This window comes from Doryrhamphus excisus, chromosome 7 (assembly GCF_030265055.1).
Source record: "Doryrhamphus excisus isolate RoL2022-K1 chromosome 7, RoL_Dexc_1.0, whole genome shotgun sequence".
NCBI lineage: Eukaryota > Metazoa > Chordata > Actinopteri > Syngnathiformes > Syngnathidae > Doryrhamphus > Doryrhamphus excisus.
In genome coordinates, this window is record NC_080472.1 from 2,121,799 (window position 1) to 2,135,252 (window position 13,454).

The following is a 13,454-nucleotide window of genomic DNA, read 5'->3' on the forward strand; positions in this document are numbered from 1 at the left end:
GTAAATACAACAATATAAGACAACAAACCAACAAAATATTCATTTTTATTACAAGAATGTGTGAATTTTAATGATCCCGGGCTAAATCAAACATTAATTTTAATATAATGACAAAAGTCTTGCTACAGAAATGAATCATATTCAACAAATATCCAGGAAAAAACTGTGTTTGTAAATCAGTATGTTTGAATTGATATCTCCAGTGGCAATTAATATACAATGTATGTACTTATTGACTCCTGTCTCCATGCTTGGAAAATACAGCAACCAATTTGAGCATCTGATTGGAGGATTTGAAATCTTTAACAGGAAGTGCTGGTTTTGCATTCAAATGGGTGTATGGGTGAAATCTAACAGTATCAATTAAGAACCACAGTGAATCAGACAACCACATACTATATTATATTTACATAGCATTGCTATGATTAGGTGTTAATTTCTGCATGGTATAACAATGCAAGATAAAAGTGGTACTGCACTTTTTGTTGAAACCCTGACAATGTCCTTCGCAGACAGCAAGGTGGATTATTTTCGAGCGAAAACAGCATTTTCCATCTCGTTAGGCTGTCTAGCTGTGACAGGCCCCGTCGCTTGTCACATGATCACATCACGCCATATCATTAAATCAGGAAGACCAAAGCTACCAAATGACAAAAGAGTGGAAATGCTTTGTTTCGAGGAGACATTTTTGTGATGCAAATCCAAACTCAAACTCATAAAAAAAAATCATTCATTCATTCATTTTCTACTCCAAATTGTCCATAGGTATGAATGTGAGTGTGAATGGTTGTTTGTCTATATGTGCCCTGTGATTGGCTGGCCACCAGTCCAGGGTGTACCCCGCCTCTTGCCTGAAGACAGCTGGGATGGGCTCCAGCACCCCCGCGACTCTCGTGAGGAGGCCACAACACATTCTAAAAAAATATCATTTAATTTGAAAATTTAAAAAAAAGCAAGTCATTTTACACAATTAAAAGTCAGAATTTTACGATAATTATATTAAAAATAAATATTAAAAAAAGAAAAAATTAAAGACATTTTTAAAGTTGTAATATTGGGAAAAAAATAAGAAAACAACAAACAAAATTGTAATATTTTGAAAATTATGTTGTTATGACGCTGCGTGGCCTCACAACTAGGAGACCCGAGTTCAATTCCACCCTGTGTGGAGTTTGCATGTTCTCCCCGTGCATGCGTGGGTTTTCCCCGGGTACTCCGGTTTCCTCCCACATTCCAAAAACATGCTAGGTTAATTAGCCACTCCAAATTGTCCATAGGTATGAATGTGAGTGTGAATGGTTGTTTGTCTATATGTGCCCTATGATTGGCTGGCTCGCCCGAAGACAGCTGGGATAGGCTCCAGCACCCCTCGCGACCCTCGTGAGGATAAGCGGTAGAAAATGAATGAATGAATGAATGATGCTGAGAGTGCAGATTCAGGAAGAAGTCTTGTATTTTGATCTGACAAATCTTAAGTCAATTTGATCAATGGTCCTCCTGCCTTATAGACAAGGGGTTAGTGCGCAGGCCTCACAGCTAGGAGACCAGGGTTCAATTCCACCCTCGGCCATCTCTGTGTGGAGTTTGCATGTTCTCCCCGTGCATGCTGGGATAGGCTCCAGCACCCCCTTTTGATCTGACAAATCTTAAGTAAATTTGATCAATGGTCCTCCTGCCTTATAGACAAACATGACTAAATTGAGGGCTGCACGGTGGTCGACTGGTCAGCACGCAGGCCTCACAGCAAGGAGACCCGAGTTCAATTCCACCCTCGGCCATCCCTGTGTGGAGTTTGTAAAAACATGCTAGGTTATTTAGCGACTCCAAATTGTCCATAGGTATGAATGTGAGTGTGAATGGTTGTTTGTCTATATGTGCCCTGTGATTGGCTGGCCACCAGTCCAGGGTAACCTGGGATAGGCTCCAGCACCCCCCTTTCGACCCTTGTGAGGATAAGCGGTAGAAAATGAATGAATGAATGATGCTGAGAGTGCAGATTCAGGAAGAAGTCTTGTATTTTGATCTGACAAATCTTAAGTCAATTTGATCAATGGTCCTCCTGCCTTATAGACAAACATGACTAAATTGAGGGCTGCACGATGTGCGAGTGGTTAGCACGCAGGCCTCACAGCAAGGAGACCCGAGTTCAATTCCACCCTCGGCCATCCCTTTGTGGAATTTGTAAAAACATGCTAGGTTAATTAGCGACTCCAAATTGTCCATAGGTATGAATGTGAGTGTGAATGGTTGTTTGTCTATATGTGCCCTGTGATTGGCTGGCCACCAAGTCCAGGGTGTACCCCGCCTCTCGCCTGAAGACAGCTGGGATAGGCTCCAGCACCCCCCCTTACGACCCTTGTGAGGATAAGCGTTAGAAAATGAATGAATGAATGAATGATGCTGAGAGTGCAGATTCAGGAAGAAGTCTTGTATTTTGATCTGACAAATCTTAAGTCAATTTGATCAATGGCAGACAAACATGACTAAATTGAGCATGTTCTCCCCGTGCATGCTGGGATAGGCTCCAGCACCCCCTTTTACGACCCTCGTGAGGATAAGCGGTAGAAAATGAATGAATGAATGAATGAATGATGCTGAGAGTGCAGATTCAGGAAGAAGTCTTGTATTTTGATCTGACAAATCTTAAGTAGGGCGGCACGGCGGTCTAGTGGTTAGCGCGCAGACCTCACAGCTAGGAGACCAGGGTTCAATTCCACCCTCGGGCATCTCTGTGTGGAGTTTGCATGTTCTCCCCGTGCATGCGTGGGTTTTCTCCGGGTACTCCGGTTTCCTCCCACATTCCAAAAACATGCTAGGTTAATTAGCGACTCCAAATTGTCCATAGGTATGAATGTGAGTGTGAATGGTTGTTTGTCTATATGTGCCCTGTGATTGGCTGGGGACCAGTTCAGGGTGTACCCCGCCTCTCGCCCGAAGACAGCTGGGAGGAAAAAGCGGTAGAAAAAAATAAAAAAGCGGTAGAAAATGAATGAATGAAATCTTAAGTCAATTTGATCAATGGCAGACAAACATGACTAAATTGAGCATGTTCTCCCCGTGCATGCTGGGATAGGCTCCAGCACCCCCTTTTACCACCCTCGTGAGGATAAGCGGTAGAAAATGAATGAATGAATGAACATAATAATGTATGTCAGTCCATTCCAGTCATAGTGAAATGCAATGCTCTACCACTAGATGGCAGAATATACATAATAATGTATTCCCATTTAAACTACAATTACATAACAATTATCACACAGCACAGGCCCCTTCACACTTGATGTGGTACTGCCGGAGGTAGTCCCTGAGCTGAGGGGGCAGCGGCAGGTTCTCGATGCCTCGATAGGTGGTGCAGCTGCAGACCACCGCCCTGCAAAGGTGCTGGAGCGAAAAAGGAAAAGTCCTGGCGAGCGGCTGAGAGAGCAGAGGCTCGAAGAAGAGACAGGTCGCGGGGTCGCTGTAGTGCCTCAGCAACCCCGTCACGCTGGCGTCGCGGTACATGCACGGGTCATGCACGTCGAAGCTGAAACGTTTGCCGTTTTGCTCGATGCGCGCGTGCAACGAGCGGCTGTACCGCCGGAAGCTGACGGAGAACAGGAAGTCGTCCTGCGCAGAGTCGCGTAACAGGAACGTTCCCTCCGGTTGCCCGTCGAGAAGCTCCTCGGCCTCGAAGCGGTTCAGCATCCCCCAGTAGCAGGAGCTGTTGTTGATCTGTAAGAGATCGGGAACCAGAATGTGGCTCCCGGGGTCCCAGTCCTCTTGGGTGGTGCTCCCGGATCCAGAGCTGCAGATTTCCTCCCAGGAGAGCGTCTGAATTTGGGCGTTGGGTGAAGACTCCAAGTTGGGTTTGAGGTGAGCCTCCAAGTCCTTGAGTGAGCTCTGGTTTTTAAGAAGGTGCCAACAACGGGCGAGTTCAGATTTAGGCGAGAAAGGACACTTGTCCTGCATGAGTTCTGAAACGTGAATCTTACGTTTAGACCAGAATAACACGGAAAAGGGTCTCGACGCGGCCTGTGTGTGATGATGATGGTGATGATGATGGTGGGACCGCAAAGGCAAACATTGTCCGACCGCATCCTGGAACTTCTGCCTCAAAGAACGCCGGGATAAGGCCTTTCGACATACGACATCGACGTCGTCCCCCAGACTGCCGCAGCTGCACTTTCTATCTCTTCGCCTCCTCGGACAGGACGTGGAACGAACCCCGAGTTCCTCCGACCCCTCCATCTCGCGCCCCCCCCCGGGACTGGATCCTTTGCGGGAGCTTCTTGAGCGCTTCTTTCCTTTCCAAGCGTAGCTGTCGGCACTCCAACTGCGGGGGCCGCACTTGGGACGGGTGTCTGAACCTTGTGGCTTCTTCTCGGACATGGCGGCTTCCTCTTCTTTCTCTGTGATATCATTCATATCCAGTTATGTTTTTTTTTATATATATATTAAATTAGAATGAATATTTGAAATTAAAACCTATATTAGGCAACAGAACTTTTAAATTTGTGAAGCATTTTAATTCACATAAAATATACACAAATAATATACATACATAAAATTAAAAATCATTTCAATAAAAAAACAATAATTATAAATGAATAAAATTTCAATAATAAATAATTAATAAATCATTAATAATTAAGTGTTTGCAAAAAAATTCTAATTGAAAAATGCAATAAATAAAACAAATTCAATAAAAATAAAAATAATTAAAAACATTTTTATTTATGTTATATACAAATAATTTCTTAAATTATGAAATAAACAATTTAATTAATTTTGCATAATTTTACAATAATTTATCAGGTCACATGGTGGGGTTCTAATTGAAAAATGCAATAAATAAATTCAATTAAAATAATTAAATAATGTCATTATTCAATTAAAATAAAAATAATTTAAAACATTTTTATTTATGTTATATACAAATAATTTCTTAAATTATGAAATAAACAATTTAATTAATTTTGCATAATTTTACAATATTTTATCAGGTCACATGGTGGGGTTCTAAATGAAAAATGCAATAAATAAAACAAATTCAATTAAAATAAAAATAATTAAAAACATTTTTATTTATGTTGTATACAAATTTTCTTAAATTATTAAATAAAAAATGTAATTAATTTTGCATAATTTTACAATATTTTATCAGGTCACATGGTGGGGTTCTAATTGAAAAATGCAATAAATAAAACAAATTCAATTCAAATAAAAATAATTTAAAACATTTGTATTTATGTTATATACAAATAATTTTTTAAATTATGAAATAAATAATTTAATTCATTTTGCACAATTTTACAATATTTTATCAGGTCCCATGGTGGGGTTCTAATTGAAAAATGCAATAAATAAAACAAATTCAATTAAAATAAAAATAATTAAAAACATTTTTATTTATGTTATATACAACATTTCTTAAATTATGAAATAAACAATTTAATTAATTTTGCATAATTTTACAATATTTTATCAGGTCACATGGTGGGGTTCTAATTGAAAAATGCAATAAATAAAACTAATTCAATTAAAATAAAATAATTAAAAACATTTTTATTTATGCTATACACAAATTTTCTTAAATTATGACATAAATAATTTCATTCATTTTGCATAATTTTACAATATTTTATCAGGTCACATGGTGGGGTTCTAATTGAAAAATGCAATAAATAAAACAAATTCAATTCAAATAAAAATAATTTAAAACATTTTTATTTATGTTATATACAAATAATTTTTTAAATTATGAAATAAATAATTTAATTAATTTTGCATAAATTTACAATATTTTATCAGGTCACATGGTGGGGTTCTAATTGAAAAATGCATTAAATAAAACAAATTCAATAAAAATAAAAATCATTTAAAACATTTTTATTTATGTTGGATACAAAATTTCTTAAATTATGAATAAATAATTTCATTCATTTTGCATAATTTTACAATATTTTATAAGGTCACATGGTGGGGTGACAAACTCATTAAATTTTTTTAACAAATACATTTAGAATATGGATATGAGTTTGAAACCTCTCCTGTACAATATACGACAGGTGTCCAAATTGCAGCCCAGGGGCCATTTGTAACCACAAAAAAAATGTATTATTTATTTTTGCATAATTTTTACAATATTTTATAAGGTCACATGGTGGGGTGACAAACTCATTTAATTTTTTTTAACAAATACATTTAGAATATGCATATGAGTGTCCAAACTGCAGCCCGGGGGCCATAAGTAACCTCTGTTTTTTTGGTGGATTTTTTTTTTAAGTGTACTTGTATTGAAGAGTTTGCTAACCATTGGTGATATCTCCTTGATAATTAATGTATTTTATTATTTATTATTATTATTATTATTCATTTTCGGCCGCTTTTCCTCACGAGATTTTTATTTATTTTTATTTTTATTTTTATTTTTATTTTTATTTTTATTTTTATTTTTATTTTTATTTTTATTTTTATTTTTATTTTTATTTTTATTTTTATTTTTATTTTTATTTTTATTTTTATTTTTATTTTTATTTTATTTTTATTTTTATTTTTATTTTTATTTTTATTTTTATTTTTATTTTTATTTTTATTTTTATTTTTATTTTTATTTTTATTTTTATTTTTATTTTTATTATCCTCAATAATACCCATTCGGACACACTTGCTACACTGATGCATAAACACGCTTTCTAATTACATCAACAACCACAAATAGGGACTTTGTAAAACATAACACATCCATAATAATAAATATGAAAATAATTATTTTTCATGATAACGATGAAATGCATTGAAAAGATGTTCCTACCTTAGAAATAGAAACACGGACCCTCATCCATGTTCGACACGTCCACCCAGTAGCTTGCAGCTTGCTCCGCTGCTACCAGATGGCAGGCTGTTCGATGCCCAATAACATCACCGGGTATAATCCCATGGGGGGGGGGGGGGGGGGGGGGGGGCAGGAGTTTCCTCCCCTCCGTGATGGTTGGGTATATACGTAGAGGGCGGTCTCGGGTTGATGATAATGAGGGATTTAGGGTTTACCATGTAAATACAATAGATGCTAATGCTAATTTTTTTTGTAATGTCTTTGAACGCACCATACTTGCTGTGAGATGCAAGGGTGAAACAATCAGAAAAGTGCGTATTTTTGTAGTTACAGCATAGAAAACCTGTACATTATTACAACCTTTACATTATTAGAGAGCTTTAGACAAAAAATAACACCCCTATGGTCACTTTTACACTCATATTATCCAAGATAGTAAACATAATTAGTTTATAATAATAATTTGGAATGTTTTATCAGAGCTTTTATTGTAGAAAACTGCAACCAAAGCGAAGTTTTTTAAATTTTTTTGTTTTTAATAATAATTAAAATAATAATTTAATAATTTTTTTTTTTTTTTTTTTTTTTTTGGAAAACCTGATGCGGCCCAGTCTCACCCAGACCCTCGCTCCAGTGCCGCCCCCCCCCCCCCCCCCCCCAAGTAAATTGAGTTTGAGACCCCTGCTTTAAGGGAAGCCATCTGGCCCTTTGCCACAACATAAGCAGTTTCCGAGTGTGATAATGCAAAGCGCATTAAATATTCACATCACAGGAAGTCGAGTTTCACGACATTATCTGACATGTCCGACACGTATTGACGACAGTTCTCAGGTTTCTTGACCTGCATTAAAAAAAAAACAATGCTAAAACTGATTAATCTGCTATTATTTGATGTGCATTATACATATTGTTATGTTTATTATTTCTAACAGCTTTCATTCATGTGTTAGATTCACACACAAACCCACACAAAATCACCAGCAATATTACTTACAATTATTAATTACAATTATCGATTGTATCTGTGTGACAAATATGACCTGTCAGCCGCACTTGCTGGAAGTTTTTAACTGCGAAACGCGATTATTTAATCAATAAGTGAAGCCTTTTAGATCCTCTGTTGTTTCCGCTATATCGGGGCTAAATAATTGATTGAACTTCTAAGCATGGTAATAAGTCCATGCCGGCTGTTGGTAAATCTGATTAATAACACACAGTGTAGTTTAGCATCTACGGCTAATTCCAGGTATGACGGTTACCGTCACTGCAGTAACACAGGTTGCATACTAAACAGGTGGATTGTCTCGCATGCTAGCGAGCTAAACAAATAGCCTCAAATTTATTTCTTCTAAAGAACCAAAAAAATACCACTTCCACACAGAATGGGAGGAGAAAATTTTTTCCACTCGTGTGCGCCACTTCATGACATTATTTATTTCATAATTTAAGAAATTTTGTATATGACATAAATAAAAATGTTTTAAATTATTTTTATTTGAATTAAATTTGTTTTATTTTGTTGCATTTTTCAATTAGAATTTTTTTGCAAACACTTAATTATTAATGATTTATTCATTTATTATTAATTATTGAAATTGTATTCATTTATAATTATTCATTTTTTTATTAAAATGATTTTTTGCACTCATAGATCTTGCTGAATCTCAGTTTTCATTTTATTTTATTTTATTTTATTTTATTTTATTTTATTTTATTTTATTTTATTTTATTTTATTTTATTTTATTTTATTTTATTTTATTTTATTTTATTTTATTTTATTTTATTTTATTTTACTCATGTATTAGCTGTGTATAAACAAATGAAGGTTGTATTTTAATGTATCTTTTACTCTGTTTACTTGCTTTTGTTCAACTTAATTTTATCTGTAAAGTATCTTTTTAAAATTTTTGAAGGTTTACCACTGTTTTTCACCATTTGTGGATAATGGCTCTCACTGTAGTTTGCTGGAGTCCTAAAGCTTTAGAAATGGCTTTATAACCTTTTCCACACTCGTAGATCCTGCTGAATCTCAGTTTTTATTTTATTTTATTTTATTTTATTTTATTTTATTTTATTTTATTTTATTTTATTTTATTTTATTTTATTTTATTTTATTTTATTTTATTTTATTTTATTTTATTTTATTTTATTTTACCCATGTATTAGCTGTGTATAAACAAATGAATGTTTTATTTTAATGTATCTTTTACTCGGTTTACTTGCTTTTGTTCGACTTAATTAACCATTTGTGGATAATGGCTCTCACTGTAGTTTGCTGGAGTCCTAAAGCTTTAGAAATGGCTTTATAACCTTTTCTGCAATTGTAGATCTTGCTGAATCTCAGTTAAGTTTTTATTTTATTTTATTTTATTTTATTTTATTTTATTTTATTTTATTTTATTTTATTTTATTTTATTTTATTTTATTTTATTTTATTTTATTTTATTTTATTTTATTTTATTTTATTTTATTTTATTTTACCCATGTATCCCATGTGTATATACAAATGAATGTTGTATTTTAATGTTTAATCTTTTACTCTGTTTACTTGCTTTTGTTCAACATTTTGGAAGGTTTACCACTGTTTTTCGCCATTTGTGGATAATGGCTCTCACTGTAGTTTGCTGGAGTCCTAAAGCTTTAGAAATGGCTTTATAACCTTTTCCACACTCGTAGATCTTGCTGAGTCTCAGTTAAGTTTTTATTTTATTTTATTTTATTTTATTTTATTTTATTTTATTTTATTTTATTTTATTTTATTTTATTTTATTTTATTTTATTTTATTTTATTTTATTTTATTTTATTTTACTCATGTATTAGCTGTGTATAAACAAATGAAGGTTGTATTTTAATGTATCTTTTACTCTGTTTACTTGCTTTTGTTCAACTTAATTTTATCTGTAAAGTATCTTTTTAAAATTTTTGAAGGTTTACCACTGTTTTTCACCATTTGTGGATAATGGCTCTCACTGTAGTTTGCTGGAGTCCTAAAGCTTTAGAAATGGCTTTATAACCTTTTCCACACTCGTAGATCCTGCTGAATCTCAGTTTTTATTTTATTTTATTTTATTTTATTTTATTTTATTTTATTTTATTTTATTTTATTTTATTTTATTTTATTTTATTTTATTTTATTTTATTTTATTTTATTTTATTTTATTTTATTTTATTTTATTTTATTTTACCCATGTATTAGCTGTGTATAAACAAATGAATGTTTTATTTTAATGTATCTTTTACTCGGCTTACTTGCTTTTGTTCGACTTAATTAACCATTTGTGGATAATGGCTCTCACTGTAGTTTGCTGGAGTCCTAAAGCTTTAGAAATGGCTTTATAACCTTTTCTGCAATTGTAGATCTTGCTGAATCTCAGTTAAGTTTTTATTTTATTTTATTTTATTTTATTTTATTTTATTTTATTTTATTTTATTTTATTTTATTTTATTTTATTTTATTTTATTTTATTTTATTTTATTTTATTTTATTTTATTTTATTTTATTTTATTTTATTTTATTTTATTTTATTTTATTTTATTTTATTTCACCCATGTATCAGCTGTGTACAAACAAATGAATGTTGTATTTTAATGTATCTTTTACTCTGTTTACTTGCTTTTGTTCAACATTTTGGAAGGTTTACCACTGTTTTTCGCCATTTGTGGATAATGGCTCTCACTGTAGTTTGCTGGAGTCCTAAAGCTTTAGAAATGGCTTTATAACCTTTTCAACACTCGTAGATCTTGCTGAATCTCAGTTTTTATTTTATTTTATTTTATTTTATTTTATTTTATTTTATTTTATTTTATTTTATTTTATTTTATTTTATTTTATTTTATTTTATTTTATTTTATTTTATTTGACCCTTGTATCAGCTGTGTATATACAAATGAATGTTGTATTTTAATGTATCTTTTACTCTGTTTACTTGCTTTTGTTCAACATTTTGGAAGGTTTACCACTGTTTTTCGCCATTTGTGGATAATGACTCTCACTGTAGTTTGCTGGAGTCCTAAAGCTTTAGAAATGGCTTTATAACCTTTTCCACACTCGTAGATCTTGCTGAATCTCAGTTAAGTTTTTATTTTATTTTATTTTATTTTGGAGTCCTAAAGCTTTATGGCACCACATTGCATCGACTGTCTGACTGTCGTAAAGTATTCATGCATATGTTTTTTTCAGTTACATATCTGTGTGTGTGTGTGTGTGTGTGTGTGTGTGTGTGCGCTTCGAAGCAGAATGATCATGTGAATTGCAGAGATGGTAAATTGAATCAGTATGGCGTCTGGCTCCACCAGTCTCGTTTGTTTCCATTGATTTTTATCAGAAGACTCCTCCATCCATCTCTCACCGTATCGTTTAGAATTACATACATCCTCTCATATTCATCAGTGGCACCGACATATGTGACTAAGTGGAGAGTATTATGATCGATATTCAAATACTAACACCGTGTTCAGATTGTGATATTTTTGTAAGACACCGATGTGTAAAATTAGGATTGTATTTTGTATGCTGTATGATGCTAATCTGCACTGTTACTTTTAAAGCATACTCATGATTTAATTGCTGGGTCAAATGTGATTCCATCAAAAAAACACATCGCATGAAACATCACAGTCGTCGCCGCTTGACGTTATTGTATTTGACAAAGCAGATGCTAAAATTAAAGTAAAAAAAAAAGAAAGAAAAAATGAAACACAGAAAAAGAAAAATGATTGCCCAAATCCCCCCCCCCCCCGCCCCCCCAAAAAAATGGCACCTGCAACAAACCAAGATGGCCGACAGCCTGTGCATCTTATATTATATGGTCTTTCACAATTTGGTTGTCTCCAATTTATGCTAGGATAAACACAAATTTGGTACATTTTCAGGTATACCGGATCCGTGTCTATTCGCAATACAACATTTGCTGATTATTTATTTGTAATCATTAATTTAATTAAAACATTAATCATTAACATTTTATTTTATTTTATTTTATTTTATTTTATTTTATTTTATTTTATTTTATTTTATTTTATTTTATTTTATTTTATTTTATTTTATTTTATTTTATTTTATTTTATTTTATTTTATTTTATTTTATTTTATTTTATTTTATTTTATTTGACCCATGTATTAGCTGTGTATAAACAAATGAATGTTGTATTTTAATGTATCTTTTACTCTGTTTACTTGCTTTTGTTCGACTTAATTAACCATTTGTGGATAATGGCTCTCACTGTGGGTTTGCTGGAGTCCTAAAGCTTTAGAAATGGCTTTTTTTTTTAACCTTTTCCACACTCGTAGATCTTGCTGAATCTCAGTTAAGTTTTTATTTTATTTTATTTTATTTTATTTTATTTTATTTTATTTTATTTTATTTTATTTTATTTTATTTTATTTTATTTTATTTTATTTTATTTTATTTTATTTTATTTTATTTTATTTTAGTTTAGTTTAGTTTAGTTTAGTTTATTTTAGTTTAATTTAGTTCAGTTTATTTTAGTTTATTTTAGTTTATTTTACCCATGTTTTAGTTGTGTATAAACAAATGAATGTTGTATTTTAATGTCTCTTTTACTCTGTTTACTTGCTCCTATTCTTGTTTAATGGCTCTCACTGTAGTTTGCTGGAGTCCCAAAGCTTTAGAAATGGCTTTATAACCTTTTCCACACTCATAGATCTTGCTGAATCTCAGTTAAGTTTTCAAAGGGGATATTAATTTTTCACACAGGGCCATGTCGGTTGAGATTTTTCTTTTTCTCCGTCATAATAATTTTCATTTAAAAACTGCATTTTGTGTTGTAATATTTTACATTGGTAAATAACAGTAATGGTAACAGTGCAGATCAATGGGCAGGATAGATATAGTTAGGATTTTTTAGGATTGATCATGTGCTTGGGACATGTGAGCCGCCGTATCAACTGGGATTTATTTATTTATATTTATATATTTATATATTTTATATTTATATTTATTGATGTCTCCATCCTCTCTGCTGCCAGTAAGCATCCAGACCAGTTTCTCCTCTGTGTCACATTAAAGTAACCCAAGCCAGACTGTTTAGAGTGTTTAGCATGCAGGCCTCACAGCTAGGAGACCCGAGTTCAATTCCACCCTCGGTAGAAAACAGTAGAAAATGAATGGATGAATGAATGAATTTGGGCCGCACGGTGGAAAAGTGTTTAGCAGGCAGGCCTCACAGCTAGGAGACCCGAGTTCAATTCCATCCTCTAACCATCTCTGTGTTGGGTTTGCATGTTCTCCCCGTGCATGCGTGGGTTTTCTCCGGGTATTCCGGTTTCCTCCCACATTCCAAAAAAAAACATGCTAGGTTAATTAGCGACTCCAAATTGTCCATAGGTATGAATGTGAGTGTGAATGGTTGTTTGCCTATATGTGCCTTGTGATTGGCTGGCTCGCCTGAAGACAGCTGGGATAGGTTCCAGCACCCCCGCGACCCTTGTGAGGATAAGCGGTAGAAAATGAATGAGTGAATGAATTTGGGCCGCACGGTGGAGGAGTGTTTAGCAGGCATGCCTCACAGCTAGGAGACCCGAGTTCAATTCCACCCTCTAACCATCTCTGTGTGGAGTTTGCATGTTCTCCCCGTGCATGTGTGGATGTTTTCCGGGTACTCCGGTTTCCTCCCAC

At 33.3% G+C, this 13,454-nt stretch overlaps 2 protein-coding genes across 2 annotated transcripts in view; one reads left to right on the top strand and one right to left on the bottom strand.

The window, feature by feature from the left end:
* Positions 1–13,454, top strand: part of LOC131131935 (C-myc promoter-binding protein-like) — an 82,623-nt gene that overhangs the window by 587 nt on the left and 68,582 nt on the right. The gene's annotated exons all lie outside the window — the stretch shown is intronic.
* socs4 (suppressor of cytokine signaling 4) lies at positions 3,253–4,368 on the bottom strand. Its single transcript, XM_058077023.1, has one exon. The coding sequence runs from the start codon at positions 4,366–4,368 to the stop codon at positions 3,253–3,255; it is 1,116 nt and encodes a 371-aa protein (XP_057933006.1).